Raw genomic sequence first — 26623 nt, 5'->3', positions numbered from 1 at the left:
TTTGTTGGCGGAGAGCCAATGACCCTATTTTTGTCGTTCCGGTCCGTAGCGTAGAACTAGGAGAGAATTTAGTGGCCAGTCGTTAGTGTTTCGTTATTGGAATGTAAACACATCGTTTGAAAAAAAGGTTCGTTTACTTCCATCCCGATGTCAAACAAACAAATATCGCGCTAAAATCTGTAATCGGAGATCCTGATCGTCACAATCAGGGGTCAGAAATATAGGTTACAGGCGATTGGAAAATTTATTTCTATCGTGTTACTCCCTGCTCAAAATTAAAAACGCGTCGAGTCGTTCAAGGAGGGCCGTATAAAGGAACGGGAAACAAATAAGCAGGCCGTAAAGAGTAAACGTAATAACGAGATCGCGGTGTGCGAGACACGGAATACTTCTTTTTGATTGTGTTTTTGGATGGCCAGAGAGACGGTATCGGCATCAAAACGAGTCGTAACGAGTGTTCAATGGCCGGTCCTAGCCCCCGGCTCGATTTCGATCGGCTTGCCTGGCAAAAAGATTTAATTAACCGCGCAGAAAACTGGGTCGTGCGATAATGATGCACGTACCGAGGACGCGCTCCTCTGGAGGGAGAAAAATCGCGGGGATCTTGTCGTTTGCCGCCTTCGCCTTCGCGTTCGCCGACAATGGCCACGGCGACGAACGATTATCATGCGAACTGCGCGATTTTCCTCGATCGACCGTGAAAGGCGTCCAGCTAATCTCGAGGAAACTTTCACGCCCGCTAGATGATTAATTTTTTTCTTTTTCCTCCGCAGCTAGCCAATATTTAACGCCATCGTAGAATTCGGAATTACTTTTCTTCCGTTCTGGTGGAAATCCTATAAAAAAAACAATACAAAAACTGAAACGACTAATGTAAAATAAACGTTATTGTGCCTGTGGAAGTATAAAGAATTCATCCGAAGATTCTAGAATTTTCCATTATATCCAGATACGTATATGTTTAAAACAAAGGACGGCGTCCTAACAACAGAACAGCAGATCTCAGAGAATAAAGATCGTTCTTAGAATACGGTGTTTTTTATTAAATATCCCATAATATCCAACACGTTTCGAGCAAACTTGACGACGCCCATCGGGAAGCGCAAACAAAATTATTTAGGTGTTGTAATCTACCAAGATTCTAATCTATTTGATAAAATAAAATAGAGGCAAGCCACCTCGTGGCCGACGCGGCGTACAGAATTGTTCGATCAGAGGAAAAGAAAGATGCGCCCCTTCTCCTCGAAACTTTGAATTTGAAAGTATCGTAAGTATTGTTACTCACGGTTCGAAGAAACGTTCGCGATAAGTTTCGCGACGGGAGCACGGCTCTGTTTGTCTCTGTACGCAGAAGTACCTTTCTCCAAAGCAAGTCACGCGCGAGTTCCGCGCGTTCTTACGCACTTGCGTAATGCGTAATCGTCGGACGACGCGAAAAAAAGAGGGTTATCCGCCTCAGTGCCGTACATCGCCGCCTTTCCCCCCCTTCCTCGACGATCTATCCAACGAACGCGAGAGAGCGGCAGCCCGACGGCTCGATCGCCGATCGTTTTTTACTTTTCGACGGCGACAAGTTTTTCGGCAACGAATCGCGACGAACGACCGAAAATTTCGTACACCGTTCGCCATCGATCAAGCGTTTTTCAGAGAGCCGACGTTCAAACGGGAACACTTTCCTCTTAAAAAGGTTTCGGTGAATCGAGTGTCAAAGGTTCGTCTTGTAAAAAATTTAACAGATCGGGATAAATTCAGCGATATCAGCAATATTATTTTACTATCAAGCATTTGAAACCATACGTAAAACCGTTGAACCATGGAGGTTCCGTTCGCGGTGGAGGATTCTTAATGTCACGTGGACCGGAAGCTGGACAACGCATAATTTCATATTCGCGACGCTCGCGACCCAAGGAGCGAGATTTCTTGGTATTTTAAAGTACGCGACGCCAGAGCGAGAGAATATTTCACCTGTAATCTCCAGACACGAAGATTTGTTTGTCCTTAGCATACGCGTAATACTCGACCTAGGAGCTCACATTTTCTCAAAGGCTTTAGGGAAACGTGAGAACACACTCCGGTGCATATTTTAAAGGGAATGTATGCACCCCTAAATTCCCGATCCCTGGCACAGAATATTAGGCGCTGTCCCCAAAAACCAACGAACGAACCTTTGCGTTACCGAATCGATAGCGTGCTGACTCTACGCGTGTAACACACGGTTCGAATTTCGGATATCCGAGAGAACGTCCAGAGGAATTTCCTGCTCGATCGAGAAAGTTGAAAGAGAAAGAAAAGACGGATAACAAGTTGACTCAATCACCGGCTAGAGGTATCCCCGATCGTCTTTTGTATTTTGGCGAACGTAGTTGAATAAAAATACAGGAAACGTGTCACGGCATCGAGAGGGCACGAGTTAAAAGTTTGTTGCACTTTGGACCGTAGCACAGTGGCTAATTTCATAGATCTAGGTGGACAAAATGAAAATGTTAATGTTATCGAAACAGCCCCAAATCCTATAAATTTATTTCATATATACTGTAAAATGTTTAAATGAAAATTGTTTGGTTGGTAGGTAAAATAACACTGTATTCATTCATATTATACGGACAGTTTTTTATGCCGATAGGTTATTTAAACCGAAAGTTATTATACATTTATCAGATATTAAATATCTGATAAGTTCTTTGTGTTCTGTGATAACTTTTGCTATGGTTAATATAAAAGGTAGTATCTAGTTTGTTATACGTTTATCAGTTTGTATTTATTAGATCAGTACATGCTATTAAAGGAGATATTTTTATTCTGTAATAATTCTTTAATCACTTTAAGAAACATATATTGAGACCTGCCCCTGTAGTTTTCAGGAAGCTATGTCATACCTCGCAGTACTCTTTTCGAGATATGGCTCAGCGAAAGAGAGAATTCCGACAAGAACACGAAGCTCTATTCATACATTGTTAATTATTTTGATATCGAAAATGCTGAAGAAAAAATATTGAAAATTGTTAGGAATAAAATTAGAAATTTTTGTTATAAACTTTCTAAAAGATGGACAAGATGTAACCGCACAAAAGAGAGGTTCTTGAATAACAATGCGGAATGGTTAAAAAAAGAAATAGAATTTCAAAATCCTATATCATCGTCACCATAATTATTATTGTAATTATATTACGATGCGTTTATATTATCATTAAAAAAAAACCATAAATATGTATAAAAAAGGAACAGTGACAAAAAATTCATGAACATGTTTCTTAAGAAATTTGTCCATCTAGATCGTTTAAATTGTCCACTGTGCGTAGGTGTGAAAAATACCTGAACGTTAAGCAAGGAATCTATTGGCGTTTCTAACTGAAAAACATCGACGTTCGTCATAGGATCAAGATCTGACGCGGTTGAAGATTGTACCGACGTTCCGTGAAACGAACGTCGAAAGTTCGGCTGGTCGTATGCGTACGAGCGCGTCGGGACACGTCGATGCAAACGCGGGGGCGGATCTTCCGTGGGATTGGATGTTTTTCGAGAACGCGATGCGCCACCATTCTCCGGGGAGATTTTCCTTCTATGCGCTCTCGTCCTCGTAAACGTCGAGCATGGTCAAGAATGGGCCGACTTTTCTACGCGCTCCCCTTCCGTCCGTAATGGATGATCTTATTTGCAGCTGACAGTATCTCGGTGCTCCGTGCCAGCGGCAATACCATCGCCGATTTCCGAAACGGAAGACAATTTCTGGAAGTATGCGCTTCCATCTAATCTCGTGACAGAATATTCCGGGATCTTTATTTTGATAAGGGTTATGGTCGATTCGACTCTGCGGTCTCATTTTCGGAGAAAAAGTGCCGAACGTCGTACGATACGGTGCAGGCACAGCCTGCGGTTATTAGGAATTAACGAACAAATTTAGATCCACTTTACGGTTACTAAACGAAAGTGGTAGGAAAAGTTTGAACCGTTCGATAATGCCTCGCTTCCGATGGAAATTAGTTTCGTAATTGTAATTACGAATGGTACGACTGTAACTTTCGTTAAAAGAATCAGCTATTGGATCGTCTACCTTATTCTAGGAGCATCCTGACTACGATCGATTTGGTCAAAATTCAAAAAATGGACAAGTTGAGAGGAAACGAACGGTCCAAGTTCCGCGCCTCCCTCTTTTTTCGAAGCGTTTCCGCGGGCAGCGCTCATGCGCCTGGGCGACACGCGTCGCCGCGTCGGTGGAGTACGGGACTGTGAATGGAACGACGACGCCGACGGCGACGACGCTCGACGTACGAGCTACGAGGGAAGGACGAGCAGAGCGAAGTCAGTCTGGCCGCGCGCGCCCACGATCACTGTCAACCGTCGGTCTCACGTCGTAGAACTTTAGCACCGGCGGGACCGTCGTTTAAATTTGAAACACAACACGGGTTCGACGTTCACTTCTGACAATTCTTTCGGTCGCGAGCTCGTGTCTTCTCCGTGAACGTTCGAACGCGACAGACTATCGAGCTACGGTTTCCTTGCGCTTCTAATCTAATTTTTCCCAGAGACAGCGTTATCTCGAAAACACGCTAGAAGCAGAGGAGAAACAATCGCCCGGGCGCTGGTTTTCATTTCTTTGATTTACCGTCGCGATTACGAGCTGCATTCTTGCACGGTCTCGCGTGGACCACGCGCCACTCGCGAATTTCAATTGCGAGATTCTAGTTCGTTGGCGTCGGAATGCTTTAATTTCTTCCACGGTGCCGTTGTCGCGATCAACGAGTTGCCACTGGTCCATTGTACTCCAGCACGGCGTTTCGCAGGAATGAAACTGCGAGCACCGGTGGAGCTGCTGGTGTTGGAGAGTTTCTAAGGACGGTCGCCTGGCCGGAGCGTTATTAAACGGGAATACGACGATCCAGGTAAGCCGAACGAAAAGATATTTACAAAGTAGAAATAGACAAAACTATTCAACGAGACCCTCCGTTCGTTGAACTTTCGAAGCATTTTTCTTCTTTTCGCCCAACCATCGATCCATAAATCTTCGCGAGATTCTACGCGCGAAAATAAACCGAAACCGTGGCAGATGACTCTTTTTATTTCTCAGCTTGGCGCATCTATCAACGCTTTGTCGTCTTTTTTCTAACCTCTTTCGAGTGAAAATTATTTGTTTGGTTAGAGATGCCGTAATAGTTCGTAACGCACGCCCTTTAGTCCAGGGTACCGTTCGATCGTAGTTGTTATCTCGGTGGACGGTTCTCTGGAAAGTTACGTTCCCGTCTGAAAATTTGTGAAAACCGCGAGTACGGTGCAAAGTAGGTTAAAAGCAAAGAACGAATTCGAGGTGTCAGCGACTCGACGGGAGAAAAAATAGAAAGGCAAGGTCTAGGATGGTGGTGCGTGGGTCGGGGCGAGTAAAAAGAAAAGAGAATCAGAGTGGAAGGTGGTCGAGAACGGGGGACGTGGAAAGGACTCTATCCTTGGTCGTGAATGACTCCCGGGCGCGCAACCGTTGCCACGTGCCGACCGAAACTCGGCCCGATAAATCACGGCCGGGTCTCGTGAGCGAAACGCCTCGTAAAGCGTGCCTCTGCCGCCTAACAGCGCCGAAAATCTTGAAATTCACCCAGCGACACCTGTCACTGCCGACCGATCCACCAACCCGATAAAACTTTATCGAGAAAGGTGTCAGAAGTCGGGAAGACATTAACCAACGTTTCGAAAGCACATTAACCGACTTCGAGACTCGAGTAACGCACTGTTTTCGTACACCGTGGAGGAATACTTTTACAGAGAACCGCAACACCTCTCCAGCCAGACGATTCATTAATCTCACCGATAGCCTTGTCTTCTAGTTACCCAGAATCTTAATATTGCATGGCAATATGATCCGAAACTCTTTCCTCCTTATTCTCTGGAAGCTTTTCTTTACGGAACTTCGACGTCTGCGTCGACCATTATTTATAAATTTCTTAAAAAGCACTTTATCTCTTTAACAGGACGATTTTTTAGCTTCTCGATCGTTAAACGTAACCCAGTTTTTGCGCTCAATTCTCGCGTGAAATTTATATTTAGCGATCCTCGCGAGGAGAGCTCCCGAGGTGTAACGCTAACTTTTTAATCAGCTTTGGCACACTGCTAGATCCTAAGGAAACTAATGGTAACTGGTTTTGGGTGCCGACGATTTATGAGATATCAATTACTACATATTGTAAAGGTGCCTAGAGCTCGAAAAATTGTTTATAAAATCAGTGCGTTACGAAATATATCCTAGTCTTAACCCTTTGCCATAGCGACGTGTCTGACTCGTCACAAGTTCTTCGTGTCAAGTTTCACAATTACGAGGCCACTCACTCGTCATCGAGTCTTATAAATTAAAATCAACACATTTTTACACTCACGAGGTATTCGTAAAACAACTCTATATTTTTCGTCACCATTCTTTGTATGAACAAATGTAAATAAAATTAAATAGTATACGTTTGAAAAATTATTTGGAATTAAATCGTAAGTCAAGGGGTTAAATCTGAAGTGGATTAAACGTGGGAATTTATCTTTATCCAAAGATCGTTCCACCTCGCTGCCAGAGCAGCAAGACAGATAACGGATTATCGCGAAATGACGATTTCATTGGGGGTTCAGCGTGCAAAAGCAAGAAAACCTAGACCGAAGGAGAACCGAGCGTTGAACTCGCATCGGAAGAACGCTAACGGCGCGGGTGTACGGCGATATTGCGTCGGGAACGTAAACGTAAAATAAAAACGCGACAAGTTTTACCCTAGTTACCACGGGAACCAAGTACCCGCCCCTGAGGAATCCGTGTCCTCATCGAAACGTAGAATCTTCGAGCCTCGAAAGGGCCTTAACGCGCGAACGAAACGAACGCTCGACGGAAAAAGACAATGGCATGAAACAAAGGCACGTAAGAAGCTCGACGTACAGGGAAACACACTTAGCTACCAGATGAAAAGAAACGACGATGTCTGGAAGCTCCTACCAGTGGAAGGAAAGAAGTTTTTAAAACGCAATGACCGTACTTGACGGGAATTTTGACTCCAAATAGAAACAAACAGCGTTCGAAAACGCAACATACAGCACGTACAGGGTGGTTCAAAGGGTACTGACAGACTTCAATTGTTAATAAATTCGCTTCTCAAATTTCTGTAACCAGTACAAGTCCACGGTCTTCGATAGATCGTTCCTAGCGTCGAGCTTATCGAGCAATTACATCCATCGTTCATTACCGATTCGGTGCGCCGCCTAATTAGAAAATGGTCGGCGAATAGAAATTGAATAGCCCGAGGTCCGCGTCTATGTTGACGCAACTCGACCCGAGGCGTGCCTAAAATTCTCTATGTAACACCATGTGACACAGATTCGAGATCACCTTTTTCGAAAGTCGGCCCCCATGATCGCGTTGAGTCATATTCTGCCGTTTCGCGGTCGAGATCGCATTGACTCGAAACGACGCGCCAATTCTTAGGAATCGAGATAGCGAGCGAGAAATCATCGAGACGAGGATTCGAACGTTATCTTTGAACCTGCAATCGGTGACGCGATAATAAAATGAAAGTAGTTCTATGGGTGCTCTAAGTAACCGCACTGCTAACGGCGAATATTTTATAGCGGATCTGACGGTGAGCTCTTCGCAGCGACGTATCTAATAGGAACGATTCTTGGTGGCCGGGCATCAATTTGTAAAGGACGATAGGAGAGCTCAGGAAAATTTGAATAACATAGCTCGTAAATCGTAGAGAGAAAGGTAGGATCCGGTGGAGCTCGTCCATATTTTGCGCCGATATGGCTGGCCCGCTGTCACTCGTACCGAGCTTCCCTCTAACCACGACTAGCGGGAATATATGCGTTGTTATCCAATAGGATTCGCAGAAGCTGCGCGACTCGCCTCCGTAAGGAATTGTTATGAAAAAGGAGCCGACAAAAGGGACTGCTTTATTCCGCTCGATGGTCCTTATCAGATTCCATCGGATTGCAACATGACAAGCTCTGTGACGTGCACGCTACTCCGGCAACCTTACGACCGATCCTTTTCCATATACCTCGCTTCTTTGTTTTTTCTTCCCGTCACGGTTTATTTTCTGGACCAGAAATTTCTTTTCTCTCGGGGCAACGCTTGCCCCGTATAAATTGATCGGTGAAAAAAACCAACGTCTATTAAACGATATCGTTTAGAAATTCAACGTTGAAATTTGAATTTCAACTTCAAAGCATTTTCTAACCACGCGTCAAAAGTCGATATCAATTTTCACGGGACGTTGCTCTCAAAGCGATCGGATGCGAACGAACGCACTTATGTAACTTTGTCGTTTTGCAATAAAATGTATATTCCAAAGGGTGAAGAACATCAGGTCCTGTCGATTCAATTAGAAACTTGCTCGACCGACGTGCTCGTATGTGCCGTTTCTACTCGAGTGCTGGTCGGAGTTGAAATCTCAACCGATCGACTGGCGTGGCTCTTACGTCACCGTTTCTTTCTTCTGGACGTGACGCGCTACTCCGTGAGTAATACTAACGACGTCCAGGCTAATTGGTAAGAAAATTGCTCGCGGACCAAAGCAAAGTCGTTTCACGAATATGAAATAAATGCTAATTATTCGTACTATCCCATCCGTTTCGATAAGATACGCGCGCCCATGAAGTTTGGCAGTAACTTTCCGCGGCGCCCCGTTCGCGTATACAGAATTTACTCCAGATTTCGCGGGAGGTCGACGTTTTTCCCTATGCACGATTCCCCGTGTTACGTTCGCTTTCGAGAAACTTCTAAATATAGTCACCGGTATGTACAACGTGTTCCACATATGTAATAGCAAGAACGGCCGCTTACAAGCGTGTGCGAGCGCGTAGTACACACATTGGCGCGATCCACGACGAATTGTAACGCGCTCGAGGAATACCCGAGGCGACCGACACCGGTGCTCCAAGGAAATAGTAATAAAAACGTGCAACCAGTTACATTACTTTCTCTTGCGACCTTCGTAAGCTGGCGAGCCGATCGTGGATTTCGAAAACGCCTTTCCTCGAACTTTTCACCACGATTTTCAACCAACTGACCGACGAACGAGCGTATCGCGTCGTAGTTGTTTTCGTTATCTCCACCGTGGAATCTCGTTGCCTAAACGCAGGCTTTCCTTTGGCTATTTCCGGGAAATTTGCTGGTCGAGCAATCAAAGGGAGACCCGCGAGGAACAGGGTTCGCATAATTCCGATCGTATCGCGCGCCACGTACGGAACGACGCGATTATCCGCGATAAACCGCGCGTTACTGAGAATATTTATTTACCCGCGGCGCGATAAGGGCGGAAATTTATCTGGGACAAGCGGAAATACGCGGCGCGAATACCGTTAGCGAGGCGAGCGTCCCGCGCGAGGCGCCTTCCACCCTGCACACCTGTCGCTCGTCATAGTATTCGAACGTGTTTCGACGATATAGGACACAGTGACAGGACGTTTCATTGTTTTCGATGGTTTGCGTAATCAAATCAAGTATAAATATATGTCTGTCCTATGTCAATAGTCTTTTTCAACGATTGGGAGAAGACGAGGTGAGTGTGCGATTGAATTGGTCGACGTGGAAACGCGAAAAGCATCGCTCTCCCTTTGGGAAGATGAAGAGGAACCAGGAAAGAACTTTCTTTCCAGCGTGTTAAAAGGAGAATTAAACTCTCGCGAATAAAACCCAGGATTCATTAAGGATTTACTAATGATGTGGCTTTTAACGTTTCGCGTGGAACGATACCGTTGATTGTTCACGACGTCATAAATCTGTTTCCTCAAACTCTTAATACCGTCTTGTTTACGACCTCAATCTCGATACACCTTTCACGATTTCTTTCGTCCGAAGGAGAGAAAATAACTGGATTTAATCGCCATTACACAGAATTGTCACGTTAGAAACAGACCACCTTCGTGCCCGTGATATTTTAAATAATAAAAAGAAGCTTCGCCGACGAAAGTTGTACAGCCGACGATAGTAGTTCCTTCGTGGACGATGTCGTAAAGAAGAATTTTAAGCATAAATGTTACGTCTACCTTGACATCCGAGATATCCGGCTGCTAAAGGAAGGATTGAAATCATTGAACCAAATCTTTTAACGGGACACCAGGTGCGTGAAAAAAGATATGCCTAACGAAGGCCCCGGTCGTGCAAAAGTTAGTAAACTTTTCCAATAAAATTATTGGCTCCGTTTAATAATATCTTCTGTCCGTGCAAAGTTGTAAAGCTGATAATGAAGTACGATTCGTTACGGTGGAAGTTGCGATTTCGCAGAATCGATCCAGAGAAAAAAAAAACACGGTAACTTGTTAATTAAGAACGTATTGCAACGTCTGACAGTAAACGAAAGTGGAGGAATTCTTAATAAGAAGTGCGCGAAATTTAATCGACCAGCGCGTTTCAAATTCTGGAGCCACGCAAATTACTCGAAAATAAATTTATTAACCATTTTGGATTTCAAACGGTAAAATTAACGCTTCTTTTTACGCGCCTCGTGAAATCCAGGATAAAATTTGCGACGTGAAGCGCGGGTGTTGGTATTCGAGCGAGAAACATTGAAACCATTCGTATCCATTTGTTTCGACGCGTGATTAATTGAATCGTTCGGCCGAATTCACGGCTGGGTTCGATTCGCGTTAGGCTCGCGTTTCACAATTAACATGTAAATCGAGAATGAGAAAGAGCGAACGGAGAAAGGTGGTCGGCATCAATTTCGTAGTTCGATCGCTTTCGGACCGCTAAAAAATTGCGAACAATGTCATTGGGGCGGAAGATAAATCTCTCGATGTACACGAAACACTGCATCGAAATTTTTATCTGGTTAATTATTGCCAGCTATCGAGTGTCGCGATGCTTTCGATGCCGAGCACATATTTCGGCAATCGATTCGTTGCTTCCAACTACCACGACAATTCACCCTCAGAAAATTAATTTCCTGGCCAGGTTCTTTTCGCGTGCGCTTAATAAACGTGTACACCTTGTTAATTACCACGGCGTACCCGAAAGTCACGGTACATTCATTATTGTGTCGAAGTCGCGCCCAAAAGGCCGCAGAAGGCGTTTCGTATTGGCACACTTGCTTTTTGCGTGTCCACCGACTCGCATATCGTGTTTTTGCGCCAACGTAATGTAGCGTTATAAGGCGAACCGAACGACATTTTAAACGGTCCATTACAAAACAGACGTTGAAAAAGTCCCAAAAGTAACTGCTCCAACGAGTTACGTTTTTATTTGTTTATTTCTATAGACAGGAGAAATCCATTAATGTAGATAACGGTTTATCGATGTTTGTGCTTGTACAGTAAATATAGTCAGGTGGTCGAATCGGTTGACATAATGTTACGGAATGTATAGTACACATTTCTCCATACCATTATCGATTTGCTACCGTGCTTGACCGTTTGCAAATATTTCGGTTTAACTACATTGTGTCACAACTCTCAATATATACCAGAAATATTGCTTTAATGCAGTTGCAAGAATATTTGAGCAGCAGTCGTTCGTCTCTTTACGTTGTTCGTGGTATTTCAACGCTTCGTTTGCTTCGTTCGTCATGTTTGGAATGCATTCGTTCCTTTTTGCGGCACCGTCGAAGCGTATGTGCTTTTATTTGCAAGCAGAACCAATAAAAGCACAAGCTTGTGGACGAAAGATATAGGGAAGGTAATGGATGAAACCAGTAAGCTCGACGGGGTTGCAATAAACACCATCAATCTCCTATGGAGTGGTACACTTCCTCTTCCTACGTTTCGCCTTCTTTCACCGCGAGCTACCAAGCCACTACAATTTCCTTTCTTCGGGGAAATTGTTGTGTTATCGAAAGATTGAGCACGCGGCACCGACAGGCTGCAAACGAGACGTTCTGCGTGATCTCGATCGGTCAAATTTTCTTACGAGTAGGCGATATTTCCGAAACAACCGATTAAATTAAATTCGAATTACTCCTTCGGTAAAAGATAAAACGTCCTTGAAAATGAATTTTGTTTCCAGTCGATACCGTAGTTAAGTCCGGAGAAAACAAATATTTACGAAAAAATGGCATAGTAATTATGCGAACATCTTGTATACAAATTTAAATTAATTTTCAATTAAATAAACAATTTATGATCTAGTTTTATCGTACACTAGTCGTACGATCAGTAGGAATTGCTAAAACTGCTTTAGGTATGTAGCGTCAAAGTAAATGTCAAAATAAACATAGAAGATAGCAAAAATTATAGTAGGTGATATGATCATTAGGTAGAGGATGAAATGCCCTTTAAAATGAGCGTTTGTACGAGTCGATAGCTTTATTAGTTCCAGAGATATCGCAATTTTAATTTCAAGTCGATGCGGTGGCTAGTTACGGAGATACGAGGATACGAAGCGTTTGTTTACGTCGCGAGATCAATGAACTCGCGCGCGCAACAATAGTAAGCAGTGCGTAGTAAATTCTTGGAAATACTACTACTTCCTGGTCACATGACTGTCTCGACTCACGCGCGACAAGGAGGTACGACGCGACGCGTCAGACGGAGACAGAGACAGTCAAATTAAGAAAAATACCCTTTTACATAAATTACGATATCTCGAAAACGGAAAGTCGGATCGTCAAAAACCAAAAGCCATTTTAAAGAGGAAGCTTTACCGCTTCTAACAACGGCTCAAAAATAGATAAAGCACTAGTAGTTTCGGAACTGCACGCGTCTAAACTTTTAGTATTTTTAATGGGCATTAATAGCCTTTTCTAAGGCGGAGAGCGGAATTTAAAAAATTACCGTTTACATAAATTACGATATCTCGAAAACGGAAAGTCGGATCATCAAAAACCAAAAGCCATTTTAAAGAGGAAGCTTTACCGCTTCTAACAACGGCTCAAAAATGGATAAAGCACCAGTAGTTTCGGAACTGCACGCGTCTAAACTTTTAGTATTTTTAATGGGCGTTAATAGCCTTTTCTAAGGCGGAGAGCGGAATTTAAAAAATTACCTTTTACATAAATTACGATATCTCGAAAACGGAAAGTCGGATCATCAAAAACCAAAAGCCATTTTAAAGAGGAAGCTTTACCGCTTCTAACAACGGCTCAAAAATGGATAAAGCACTAGTAGTTTCGGAACTGCACGCGTCTAAAGTTTAACTATTTTTAATACGCGTTGTTAGATTATCTAAGACAGTGAAAACTGAAAATTTTCTCCTTTAGCTTTAGAAGTTTAGTTTTAATCGACTATAGAAGCGATCAATTTCTTACACGGATCTCTAGATAGACGCAACGTACACTGCGCGAAGTTATTGTACGTCTATTTGCAATCCTCGATAGTGTCTCTAGATCAAGGACTAACGGAACGACGTTAAAGTTCATCGAGTATCCGACGTTGGCGAATTTACGCGTACCTGGTTTGTGCAAACGGATGTACGCGTTCTTGCGGCAATGTTTCACGAACCCGTCGCGTTATTCTGAACGGACGGGCATTCCCACGAGCGTATCTTAGGAAAATAATCATTTATCCGCGACTCTGATCGCTACAATCGAGTCGGTGTAATTAATCAATGGCGCTGACTCAACGCGTCGCTTCTGCTTTGTTCTTTTCCGTCTCTCTGGTCTCTTCGAACAACCTCGTTACATAATTACAGTCGGAGAACAGCGCGTATTTAACATCCTGTCCGACGACCTCGTCTTTTTTCACGTATTATTAAAATAGAGTACTATAAATAATAGGTCGAACAAGGACCAGATTGTACGCGCAACCGCTAGACTCACGATGGACGTTAAAACGCGTGCGAGAAAATAGAATGGAACTAAACCTCGGACGTACATCGTCACTATACACTTTTACGATCGTCTATTTGAACGTTTGAGCAGAGAACCGTGAATTCTTGTCTGAAACGTCGAATAACTTTTATTCTGCAAAGGTTTGGCGACTGGGCATGCTACTGGCAAACGTGGAGAGGGCTTGTCTATTATTAACGGCGATCCACGTTTTGCTCGATAAGGGCGCCGTCGCGGAGACCTTCACGCTTGGATACATCACCGGGTCGAAAAGACGTCCAGGGGACTTGGAGTATCAGCGTCCTGGTTACCGGATATCCGGCGCTATATCTCTCGCCGTGGAGGAGGTAAGCGAGCCGCTTTCCCTAGTCGAACGCCCCAGCCTAACCGCAATTAGCACGGAAGTTGGTAATTAAGAGCAATGAAATTTAGGAACTCCCTTCTCGCAATTATCGCTGCCTGTTTCGAACGCGACCGCGACGAAATTCGCGCGACGCTGCGCCCCGGGAAAAAAGTTTCGCCGTGAATATTTAAATTCCATTCTGGATGTAAAATTAACCGTAAATCCCAGTTCCCGACGAAACGGAACCCTCGTTTCGCTGTTTGCGAGGAAAAAATTTGAAATAGCCGCGTATTCGCGGGAACGCGCGCTCCCCTAGAATTGAATTCAATTAATTCTTGGAGGGGAATGTACGATCCCCGGTCTCCCCTAGGTCAACGCGGGTGAACTCGGTCGACGCGGGCACAAGCTCGATTTTCTCGTCGCGGAAACTTATGGCGAGGAGGAGACCAGCATCCTGATGACCGCCGACCTGTGGACCAAGAATATCAGCGGTTACATCGGCCCCCAGGAAACCTGTATTCACGAGGGCAGAATGGCGGCGGCGTTCAACCTCCCCATGATATCTTACGTAAGTAACTTCCCCTTTTCTGCCTCGATCCTCCCAAAGTGTCACGCTCATTTCGAAGATCGAACGTTCGCGATCCGTTCTCGGTGAACGAGCAACGCTCGGAGAAACAGGATTTTTCAAAGAGGATTCGGACCTTGGCGAACCAGACAAGAGAATCGAAGAGGAGAGTAACGGGTTCCATTTACCCATGCTTTGGCGCGAAAGGCTTTCTCGATTACGTAACTACGGATGCCTTAGCACGCGTAGTCTGATGAAATTCAAACGAGCGGCCCCTTAACGCCAGACTATGCTCCTATCGACCATATGCTTCTCTGGAAACGCTTCGAGTAACGAGTTGCCGCGTGCATGCTTTTAGCCAGAAACGACTTTTATCGCGGCTCCTCGGGATCGGGACTTCTTAAATTTAACTTGGAGTCGTGGTCGCGCGTCATTTAAACCGGAGAAAAAAAGGTTGCAATCGTAAAATATGTAGCACGCGACGAAAACAGACGTTAAGCTCGTATCGAAACCGTTTACCGCGGTTGTTCCATTGAAACTGAGAACCGTGCACCTATGTAATAGCACGAACGGTCCCTGAACGGTGTTTCGTTCGATCGTTTTTTCGCTTGTTCCGACGTGATCTGACGGTGCAATGCGAGGTTTAAGCTCTCAGGAGCGCGCCGCGCCGGGCCAACCGAGGAAATAAATTATTCGCCGACCGGCGAGGAATACGAATGTGCGAAGCTGAGGTTACGACACGTTTAACCCATTCAACGCCACCGAGACCGAGCCTCGGACGCTTTATCTACTTTGCAAGTCGCCTCTTTCCGCCATTGGAATCCGGACAAGAAGAACGCGGACCCTGTTACGTCCTAACGATATAATACGTTTTGCCAACCATTCTTGTTTAACCGCTTCGTAACCGTGGACTAGATACCATCTGCGCCCTATCGATAAACAAAGGAGCATCGAATACGATTCCATTTTAAAAAAACACAGTTCCGTCATCCGATCGACAAATTAAAATGCCTCGCGTTTTACGCGCAACGCTGCCGCTTGACCGTCCATGATATTGCAACTCGACTCGAAGAATGGAATTTGTAGAAAAGAGAGCCACGGTCTACCGTAATTGACGGCAGAGAGACCGTGAAAGAAACGAGAGACTACGGGAACTATTTCTGCTCGAAATTCATTAGATTTCTTTTCATCTCGCAACTGTCTCGGAAGAAGCTGCGCCACTATCGGCCGTGGAATCGAGAAAAAGAAACAATTTATCTTCCCGACGAATTATCCGGATCATTGAATAGCATCCCCTTCGAGGCCGTGCCGTATTGTCGAAAAATATAGGAACGTCATTTTACGATCCGTTTAACGCGAGTTACAGTGTTCGAATCGACTCGCCCTCGGAAATAAGCATAACTATTTGTTCGTTGCGTGTCGGTGAATCAAAGAGGCTATCGTCGTTTCCATCTTTAATTGTCAGCCGGTGGATTAATCTAGGTCGCATTGTCGGATTGTTCGGCTTTTCCAGGGCCCGTTATATCGCTAGTCCAGCTAGCACACGAATCGCGCGCATTACGTGTCCCTCGCTCCCCAGCCTAGTAATAGCTCAACCTAGAAACCGAATGCAAATTTTAAACTGACGCGTGCCGTTTATCTCTACCTGTTGGCCGGGCACACCTGAATTCTCGCTCGCAATAATAACGCGTTGAATAAAACAAACGGGTTGCATTTCGTTTGTTTTTAGTTCTGCACGCATCGGGAGTCCTCCGATAAAAAGGAGTTTCCCACGTTCGCGAGGACCAGACCGCCGGATACGCAGATCTCAAAGTCGGTCGTTTCCGTCTTGATGGCCTTCAACTGGACCAAAGTAAGTAAAAGAGTCGTCAAACCAAGAAATATCTCTGCGATGCTCCGAATCGATCTCTTTCCTATTTCAAGAGACTTAAACTCCAGCCATCGATGGAACAAAGACGCGCTCCGTTCGTTGTCTCACGTTTCCGTCGAAACTTTTAGGTGACGTTCATGTACATGAATTCGACCCTGTTCGAGTTCAACAAGATGTCGACGATCGCTAAGACTATACTGTCGTCGTTCGAGGCGGCAGGTGTGACCGTCAACTTCCTCCGTTGCTGGGAAGAACCTTATCACGTCACTCACATGACCAATCCTTTCCACGAGCACGTCAGTGAGACGTACCGGGAGACGCGAAGTGAGTAACAAACTAAACGAATTTAAGCGTCGTCGGACGGGCAACCAGTTTTCCTCGTCGAAATTCGGTTAACCTCCTTTCTCGATATCGAAACGATCTTAAACCGTACGACCACTTATCCCGAAAATCACGCTCTGTACGCGATCGAGAAAATAGGCTACCCGCATTTTAATTCTCCCGGCAGCGACGAGCTTGTACCGCGTTCACGTAAACGATTACCCGCATGTGACAATTGCAGGAATCTCGCGTTGCGAATAGATACGGCCCATAATTTTCCCTCGTTGCTCGGACCATCTATTTCTGTTTATCCGGTTTCTAATAATAGCCCCGATGACCCGCTTTAAACAATTAAGAAACGACAAGGAAATCCGACGAACGGGACGCAAAAAATCCGAGAAATTAACCAGCACGAAAACGTCGCATTTGTTCCAGTTTACGTGATTCTAGGGAATTATTATGAGCACATGGGTCTCTTGATGGCTCTGGACGAAAGGAAGCTCTTGGAAAAAGGTATAAATCCGCTGTAGCATAATCAGGTACATATATTTAGAGAGCAGTGCCACTAGTCGTAGTCTCATACCAGGTGTTCCGCGTTCTAACAGGCAATCTGCGCTGACATTTTTCGAATTAAAATGATCGTATGCACCGTGAGCCTATTTCTACCGTTATCGAGATAACTTTCATCGACGTTCTCTGCATGCAAATCTTTTTGCCAATACGAACAGTATCTTTAGAGTTTACGTAAAGACTGTACGGTGCAGGAAAGGAACAAACATAACGTAAAACGTCTGTCAATTCATTATACGATACACGATAATGTATGTTATTTTTGGCATAACGCGATAAGCGATGGAAATAGACTTGTAACGTATACATGCTGGAAAAGTTTGTCGGCTATTCCGCGAAACACCTTGTATAGTCACCCACGATCAAATTGGAATCGATAGAATGAACAATCTTTGTCTAAATTGTAGATGGTACGAAAGGTGTTCCGACAGAAACAGAACTCGCTTTAAAGTCACTTTACGACAGAAAATTGGACGTTCCGTTTCCGTTGGTACACCGCACGTAACGCTAACAAATAGATCTTAAAAACTGTCGACGACGTTAATAAAGAAATGTACGGTACCAACGACTGCGTACGTTTGTCGTTGAATTTTGATCCGCGAAGAAAAAGAACATTCCGCAAATTGGTGCCACAGGGGAATACTGGGTGGTCGGCGTGGATATCGAGCAGTACGACGAAAAACGACCGGACAAATATTTTCGAGGTTTGTGGCAGAAGAAAACGAACTCGTCCATCCTGAATGCGTACCGCAGCTACTTTAGCGTGGTTGCGTCCGCGCAGATCTACTCGAGAAACTTTACACGATTGGTGAACGCGTACAGGCAGAAGCCGCCCTTCAACTTCACCAACCCCCTCGCGAACGTCGGTGGAATCGTTCAGGTGACTATTACAATCGCTTACGACCGACATCCCTATTATCGCGATAAAAATATATCCAAGAGATGCTAACGATTCCGAGAAGAAATCACACGATTTCTATGCTGCCTCCGAATTCCACAATTTCGAGAATAAAGTTACCCAGTCAAATCCCATGCGATCAAAATTCCAATTCACCGGCCCTCGGTAAGGAAACCACGCATCCAATTTCCACCCGGCTCGAGAACTTTCAAAGAAAAACTTATCGTCGGCCAATCTTTCCACGAGCGGAATTTCGAATCGATAGGAATTAGGGTAGGGGAGAATTTTATTTTTCACACTCTGCCTCTTTGTATTTGCACCAACATTGATTCTACTTGGAGTTCACCGTTGTATTTAGATTTAGAGCTTAAAAAGTTTCGAGGGTTTCGGGACTAAAGGTTAGCGGGTATTCAATGTTTAAACGTAATCGTTATTTGTTGTGTTATAAGGCAGATCGTGCCAGAGACGGCGTATCTATACGACGCGGTGCACCTCTACGAGAGATCGTTGCTAAAAGCGTTGGACGAGGGTCGGGATCCACGGAACGGCAGAGAAATGCTAGCGACGCTTTACGGCGTTCATTATCGCAGCGCTATGGGGTACGTATTTGCAAGATTGATCCGAGGATCCTCGTCGCCGCGTTTTACGACATGCAAATCGCCGTCGCGAGACGACCACGGTGTTAAAAAGACGCCGGAAACGAACGACTCCGGGCCTCATCGATGTATTTTCGGCTGAGTAATTACCGTTTGCGTACCGGAACGGGGTCAACGTGGACGGAAGCACTGTAATTCGTCATCCCCGCGTTTTCCAGCGGAAGCGTCGCGACTCGGTGATTAATAGGAGCCACAGATGTAACGCGTACAAGAAAAAGAGTCGGAATTCGAACCCGGATCTTCCGCTTACCAACGACTGGCTGTTTCCATTTAGCTATCCATCCCCGTTCGATTCTTTTTCTACGTAAACTTCGTTACAGACGACAGTCGCTAGATTATACGCATCGAAGCAACGCAACAAGTGGAAGCCGAGAAACTCGTCCGTGTTCGGAGAAGAATTAATTTCACTTAGCCGCGATTACAGCGTACCAGATTGATTATTGGCCCGAGGAAATTCCTTTTGCAACGCGATTGGCTATTATTTTTCCGGAGGAGAGGTCGATATCTTTATCAGAACAAAGGGGGCGTGGACATTATTACTGTAATCAACGAATCTTGACAGGGCAATGAACTCGAAATGATATTTATTTATTCCACGCGCTTTTAAAAACGTCGCGTTGCTCTGAGATGCTTCGATATTATTGTCAAGAAATCTATATAATCGTTAGGTAATTTTATTGCAAATAATTGGACTAGAATTTAGCTAGATTGTTCACAAAAATGTTAAGTTTTGCGTAAAACGATAGAAAATGCGTGACGCAAATAAAGCAGGGCGATCGTTATCCCGATGACGCAAGCGTCTAGAATTATAATTGACCTTACAAATTAATTAAGGCATTCGCGTTGCGGGGTCTGTTATCTACGTTCTCGGATTCCGATGGATCGGCGTCTCCTACGCGATCTTTCTTTCCCGAGACGATCGATAGATCCTGTTAACGTTGCACCTTTCTCGCTCCAATGTCATCGGGAGTCGGTTACATAATGTTCGTTGTCGTCTTCTGCACGGAACAATTATCTGTACCACAGACACACGGTGAACTACCAGGAAGAATGAAACGGAAAACGATAAAAATTGGCGTAAAATAATAGCGCGCGCGTTCCATCGAGCAATTTACGAGGACTTTAATGCTCGCGTCGCAGCGTTCGACTGTCACACGGTACGTTTTCTCTTCAGATACATGGTATACATGGATGAAAACGGGGATGCGGAAGGTAATTACACTCTGATTGCGTTGGACAATCGACCGACTAAAGGACACGGTTTATATCCTATAGCGTACTTCGTGGGGAAAGAGAATGGCACCAATCTGCCCGTAAGACATCGCTTATCGAACGATCCTTTTCGATCCTCGACTTTTATTTTCAATTCTTCGCCTATCGTTTTCGCTTTCAGAAACTCCGATTGACGAGAGAAATTTCTTGGATCGGAGACGGACCACCGATCGCCGAGCCTTACTGCGGATACCACGGTGAAAAATGCAACTGTACGTACCAAACATTGTTGACTTTGTTATAATCCACTCGTTGGGTGCACGTAATACCTCACCATTGCCAAAAATTCCTGAAAATGCAAACGGTCAGGGATAGTTCTCCTTCGAATTAGCATTCGTCAGCTTTCTCTCGGACCATTAAGGCCGCGGCACCGCGTGAACCAATCGCACCAAAAATACATCATAAGGTTCGCCGCTCGCTACCAAAAAATTTACATATGTAAATCGCTTAAAGGGGAACGCATTTCGCCCTTCCCGCGGTACCTTTTTCGTTTCCTTTAATTGAGATCGAATACGTATCCCGGCCACGTAACCGCGCGCGATTACGAATTACGCAACGATCGGCTGTTGCGACCGATTTCGGAACATCGAACAGGGGGTACAATTAAAAAAGAGAAGGGGACGAAGCAGAACATCTATGACCCAAATCTTCGAAGCCACGATTCGCCTCGCGGAACAATCGAATCGATTGACGAACGAGATCGATCGTGGCCGCGGAAACTCGATGCCGATCCGTTCGATCCGATCTTTCAGCTCATACGGGAGAGATCGTCGGTGGAATAGCCGGCGGGTTTTTGCTGATCATCGCGGCGGTGATCCTGGTGCTTTACAGGAACTGGAGGTACGAACAGGAACTGGATTCTTTACTCTGGAAAGTGAACTACAGGGACATTCAAATCAAAGAACAGAAAGACGAGTCGATGACGATCAACGAGGCGCCTACCAAATGCATTTCCAAGGTAAATGCTTGCAGTAGACATTTTACTCTATTTAAGGAATTTGTTTACCAACGTTGGGTGTAACTACGGTCCTTGAGCGTTATTTTACTGATGTTTTGCGCGTCACTGTAGCTTTTACGGCGCAGTGCCTTTGTCTGCTTGCACTTTGCATTATTGACGGTCGAGAGTTACGTAAGGGAAAGTGCAATTTTCTTTGGTGCTGAGATAAAGATGCTTTCGTGCGCAGACAACGACGCAACCCATCGTGAGGACAAGTCAAGTCTCCCTAAGCTCGAACCCCGACGCCGACTTTCGATATTCCATGATTTACACGCAAATAGGCGTCTACAAGGGGCGGATATTCGCCGTGAAGAAGGTCCGGAAGAAATCGATCGAGATCACGCGCGAAATGAAGAAAGAGCTGAAAGTGGTGAGTACCGTGAACACCGAGAGCGAGGCCCGTTCGGCGACAAGCAAATTGAAGGATCGTTTCCTCAGATGCGTGACTTACGGCACGACAATTTGAACGCGTTCATCGGCGCGTGCACCGATCCTCCGAACATATGCATCGTCGTCGAATATTGTGCACGAGGCAGTCTAAAGGTAATCCTCCACGCGAACAGTTTATCATTTTGATGATCCAACATTTTCTGCGATCGAGAGTTGCCCGTAATTTGTTCTCGTTATTTCTTTTCGCGCAGGACATTTTGGAAAACGAGGACATGAAGCTGGATAATATGTTCATGGCGTCGCTGGTTGGCGACATCATCAGAGTACGTATTGTTCGCACACTCCTCTTTCGTACGGAATACAATTTTTTTGAATCGTAACCCCTTCGTGGAAAGTTTTTCTCTCGACAAACGTCGTTGAAACTTGCACGACAAAACGTTTCAAACTTTCCTCCTTACGGACACTCGCGCGCTAGACAAATTTCAGCAATATTTTCACGCGCGACAAATCCCGCCGAATCGTCGCCCTTAAACGAATACAACCCTCGGCGTTGACGAGCTCGCGTCCACGTTCGCTGTTTTTCCAGGGTATGATCTACCTCCACGAGTCCGTCATAAAGTATCACGGCTCACTGAGTACATCGAACTGCCTGGTAGATTCCCGATGGGTCGTAAAACTGGCGGATTTTGGGCTACACGAGTTCAAAAAGGACGCAGAGTGCGAACCGTGCGACGTCATGAAAAGATATCACGGTACACGACCACCCATCAGTTTCACACCGATACGAACTAATTTTTAGCGATTTATTTATCCGTAAACCAATTGTTACAGGCTTGTTGTATCGTGCGCCCGAACTGTTACGATCGACCAAAACCCTAGAGCCGACGGCTCGAGATTACCAAAGAGGAGACGCTTATTCCTTTGGAATCGTTTTGTACGAGCTTCAAGGCCGACACGGTCCCTTTGGATTCACAGACTTGTCAGACTCGGAGATATTGAAAAAAGTAATCGCAAGAGAGCCGGAGGTGAAGCCGTTCAGGTATCACGATTCAACTATTCAGGTGTCTCCAACTACGTTCCAGTGTTACAAATCGCAAATTGCCTTTCCTTCAATTATTCCAGACCACCGCTGGACCAGCTGGAGAACTGTTTCCACTTTGTGCACGAGTGTCTGAAAGAGTGCTGGGCCGAAGATCCCGAGACACGTCCAGACTTCAAGATTATAAGGAACAAGCTCAGGCCGTTGAGGAAGGGCATGTGAGTTCAAATCAATCAACCTAGAAAAGGAGACTTGTACGAATAGAGGTGCACGTTTTCAGGAAGCCCAACATATTCGACAATATGATGGCCATGATGGAGAAGTATGCAAATAATCTGGAAGCCTTAGTGGACGAACGAACGGACCAACTAACGGAGGAAAAGAAAAAGACAGGTTAGCAGTATTAGAACATAAATTTATTCGATTACGTAACACGAAACTTGTTCCTTCAGATGCTTTATTGTACGAAATGCTGCCGCGTTACGTTGCCGAGCAACTGAAACGGGGCCATAAAGTGGAGGCGGAGAATTTTGACTGCGTTACCATTTATTTTAGCGACATCGTTGGGTTCACTGCCATGTCTGCCGAAAGCACTCCGTTGCAGGTAACGTTTCTGCAATTTACAGACGATTCTGCCGAGACGAAGCAACATTTTCGAATATTGGAATCTTTCGTGCTTAGGTGGTGGACTTCCTGAACGACCTATATACCTGCTTCGACTCGACGATAGAGAATTACGACGTATACAAAGTAGAAACTATCGGGGACGCTTATATGGTGGTGAGCACTCGAGAACCGACTGTAATCGTACAATAAATAAACATTCATAGTGTACGACGAACTGTTTCTAAACAGGTGAGTGGGCTGCCGATACGAAACGGCATTCAGCACGCGGGAGAAATTGCCAGCATGTCCTTGTGCCTCCTAGACGCAGTTAAGCAATTCACCATTCGACACAGGCCCCTCGACAAGCTGCAGCTGCGAATTGGTATACATTCCGGTGGGTCCAAGGCAAATTCAACAATAGAATATACCGCCACGATCAGAATTGACACACTTTTACCTCCGTTTCAGGCCCCGTCTGCGCTGGCGTCGTGGGCCTAAAAATGCCCCGTTACTGTCTATTCGGCGACACGGTGAACACCGCCAGTCGCATGGAATCCACGGGATCGCGTGAGTACCGAGTCTCCGCAACCCTTGCAACTTGTCGTCGTCATCGTTCGTTTCCATTTCAGCGCTGAAAATTCACTGCAGCGGCGAGACAAAGAAACTGCTGGACCAGCTGAACGGATTCAGCGTGGTGGAACGGGGCCTGGTCTCCATGAAAGGAAAAGGCGAACGTTTGACGTACTGGCTGATCGGCGAGGATCCGATTTTGAGGGAGGAGCGGAACACGCAACGCGAGAACCGACGCAGCGGCTGCACCAAGAGGAAGAGCACCGCGAACAACCCTCTGATACCGCGAAGCTCCCTCAAGAACAAGTCTCTGGTAAGGTCCACCTTCATGAGGTGCTCTAGCGAGTCGCCGAAACGACTGCGGTTCGCCAGCTCCGATCAGCTGGACCAGAAGTGTTCGAGGACCAACGGTCAACTGGAGGCCATAGTCGACAACAGCCCCTGCAAGCCGAAGCTGTCCTCCACGATCAAATCCTCGTGCTCGGAGAGCTGGAAATCATCCAGCAACTCCTGCCCCTGCGTGGAGAAGCTGTGCGATCAGGAGACGCGGATCGACGCGCAGAATCTAGCGCTGCAGAGGCTCCGATCCGAGGCGAAGAACGCGCGGAACAATTGGACGATCGGGAACGAGTGCTATTTCCCACGACCGGGAACCAAAAGCTTCCGCCTCGGATCGACCGGGTTCGTTCAGACGACCTGCAGGTCGGCGCCCAGCAGTCCGAGGCACAGCACTCTGATCCTGAACTGCCAGAAGAGAGCAGCGCAGTCCAACGAGGAGATCGACTGCTGGGACGCCACCGCGCCCCTGATTTACTATCCGGGAGGCCGGTTGGATTAGGGCCGAGTCGTCCGTTCGATTTTCGAAAGGGGTAGGACCGAGGACGACTCGATCCAAACGGAGTAGATCTTCGTTTCTACGGTCTAAGGGCGAAATGAAACCGCGCGTTTTATTTCTAGGATCAATCGACTCGACAATCACGTTTCATTGCGGCATCCGAGCAACGTCCCACCGAACAATTACAAGCAGTTGGTCAATTAACGAACCAATAACTAGCCGGTGACCAGCGTCATGTATGCATTAATATGATTTTTTTCCCTCGTACACAGTACCCGATGTACCAAAGCAGACCGTACGTACAAAACAAAGATACCTAACAGATGTATTTATACATTATTTATAGCATATGTAACTCGTGTACGGTAACCAGCGCGCCGTAACGGTATATTCCACGCATTAGCTTAGACAATCAAGAAGGCTCGTGCTTTTTATTCTACGTAAGTGTCTCTAGTCAATTCATTTCTAATTTAACTCGCCGGCCGGTCTCACCGATAAGACGAATTCGAGGCTGTTCGCGATCAAACGCGGTTCCCTGTTCGTCGCTGGAAACACGGACAAACCTTGATCGTCTATCGAACGTCCTACTGGTCTAGTATTCACGGCATTACTTATTGTTAGTCTCGGTACGCGCCAATTAAGCCGACCATTTATAGAGTAATATATCAACACTAACAATTAGAAGCTTCAAATGTACTTATTAAATTTTTCGGCGACGTGTATCTTCCATTTAAACGGTCAATCCGCCGTACTTCGACGATGTTTAAATTTACTACCGAACTTGAAATAAAGACGTCATTAATCCAAAGAAACGCAGAATTCGAGATTGCATATTATATTGGGCCATCCTGAAAGTTTTTGCTCGACCACATTGATAATTAATATTTTATCATTTCCCTTAGAGCAATCCAAAGATAATTTGGCGGTATTGAGGGATCTCGTCGGCGCACGCAAGTGCAATGGCACCGAGTCACGCTCGGAGTAAGTATACACGAGGGTGATGCGTGATGGAACGGCGGCGATAACGCACCGAGATCCATTAAATTCTTAATATCCAAGAAATTAATTGAACACAAGCTGGGAAAGGCGGCGATTACACGCATCGCGCCTCTATGTCTATTCTCAGTTTTATCTGCCACGCACGGTCGAATGCCTCAGCGTGAGATGCTCGTGAATAATTGGAAAAAATCGATCAAAGTCGACCGTCTGAACCACGCGGTGCCTATTTTCTAATTTTTTTAATTCTTCGGCGAAACAAAAAATTTCAAATCGTTCTGAAAAAATTATTTTTAGCTGCGGGGGTCGACTACAATCATTTTTGGTGAATAGACATACCATCGAAATCCTATCCACTTTCGAGAAAAAAATTCCTTACTGAAAATATAATTTCAGGCCAGAAATGCTCCCCAGAAATTTCATGCGAATCTTTAAAACGTCATAACTTCTGAACGGATTGGACGATTTTAATGTTTAAAAAAGCAAACTACGCGTATTTTGATGGAGAATATATACAAATTGCAAAAATATTCGAAAAGTTGGTCCTTGACCCCGCAAAATGAGAAAAACCCCATAAAAATGGTTCAATTTTCAAGCAGCCATAACTCCAACAATAGTGAATATATTTCAATGAAACTTTTTTCTGAAGTAGAGCTCATGGGTACCTACAAAAAAGTATTAGACAACTTTTCTGTAGGGTGTCAAATAAAATTACTACAAATGAAAAACGAATTTTTAAGAAAAATCGGCAGGGGGTAGGTGCCTAAATTTTTCGGTGAAAACAAAAATTTGTAATCGTTCTAGAAAAATTATTTTTAGTTGCAAGGGTCAATTGCAAGCATTTTTGGTCAACAGACATACCCCCGAAATCCTACTCAGTTTCGAGAAAAAAATTCCTTACCGAAAATATAATCTGAGGCCTGAAATGTCTGCCTAAATTTTCATGCAAATCTTTAAAACGTCATAACTTCTGAACG

The 26623-nt window shown here is 45.1% G+C and overlaps 1 protein-coding gene across 1 annotated transcript; it reads left to right on the top strand.

Annotated features, from left to right (window-relative positions):
- The first annotated feature begins 4742 nt into the window (after positions 1–4742).
- On the top strand, positions 4743–25356 carry LOC143344250 (guanylate cyclase 32E). The gene is given in 24 exon segments (XM_076770101.1): positions 4743–4880; positions 13862–14065; positions 14432–14629; positions 16356–16478; positions 16625–16820; positions 17253–17330; positions 18023–18267; positions 18739–18884; positions 20116–20254; positions 20335–20425; positions 20966–21134; positions 21136–21184; positions 21398–21580; positions 21649–21753; positions 21852–21923; positions 22187–22370; positions 22432–22639; positions 22723–22857; positions 22920–23032; positions 23092–23243; positions 23321–23419; positions 23495–23639; positions 23714–23812; positions 23875–25356. Coding segments are annotated over 23 exon segments (3897 nt in total). The 5' UTR covers positions 4743–4880; positions 13862–13876; the 3' UTR covers positions 24654–25356.
- The last annotated feature ends 1267 nt before the right edge of the window (positions 25357–26623 follow it).

The sequence above is a fragment of the Colletes latitarsis genome, chromosome 8, assembly GCF_051014445.1.
Source record: "Colletes latitarsis isolate SP2378_abdomen chromosome 8, iyColLati1, whole genome shotgun sequence".
NCBI classification, from domain to species: domain Eukaryota; kingdom Metazoa; phylum Arthropoda; class Insecta; order Hymenoptera; family Colletidae; genus Colletes; species Colletes latitarsis.
Note: the sequence above shows the minus strand (reverse complement) of the source record. Positions and strands in the feature narration are given on the sequence as shown.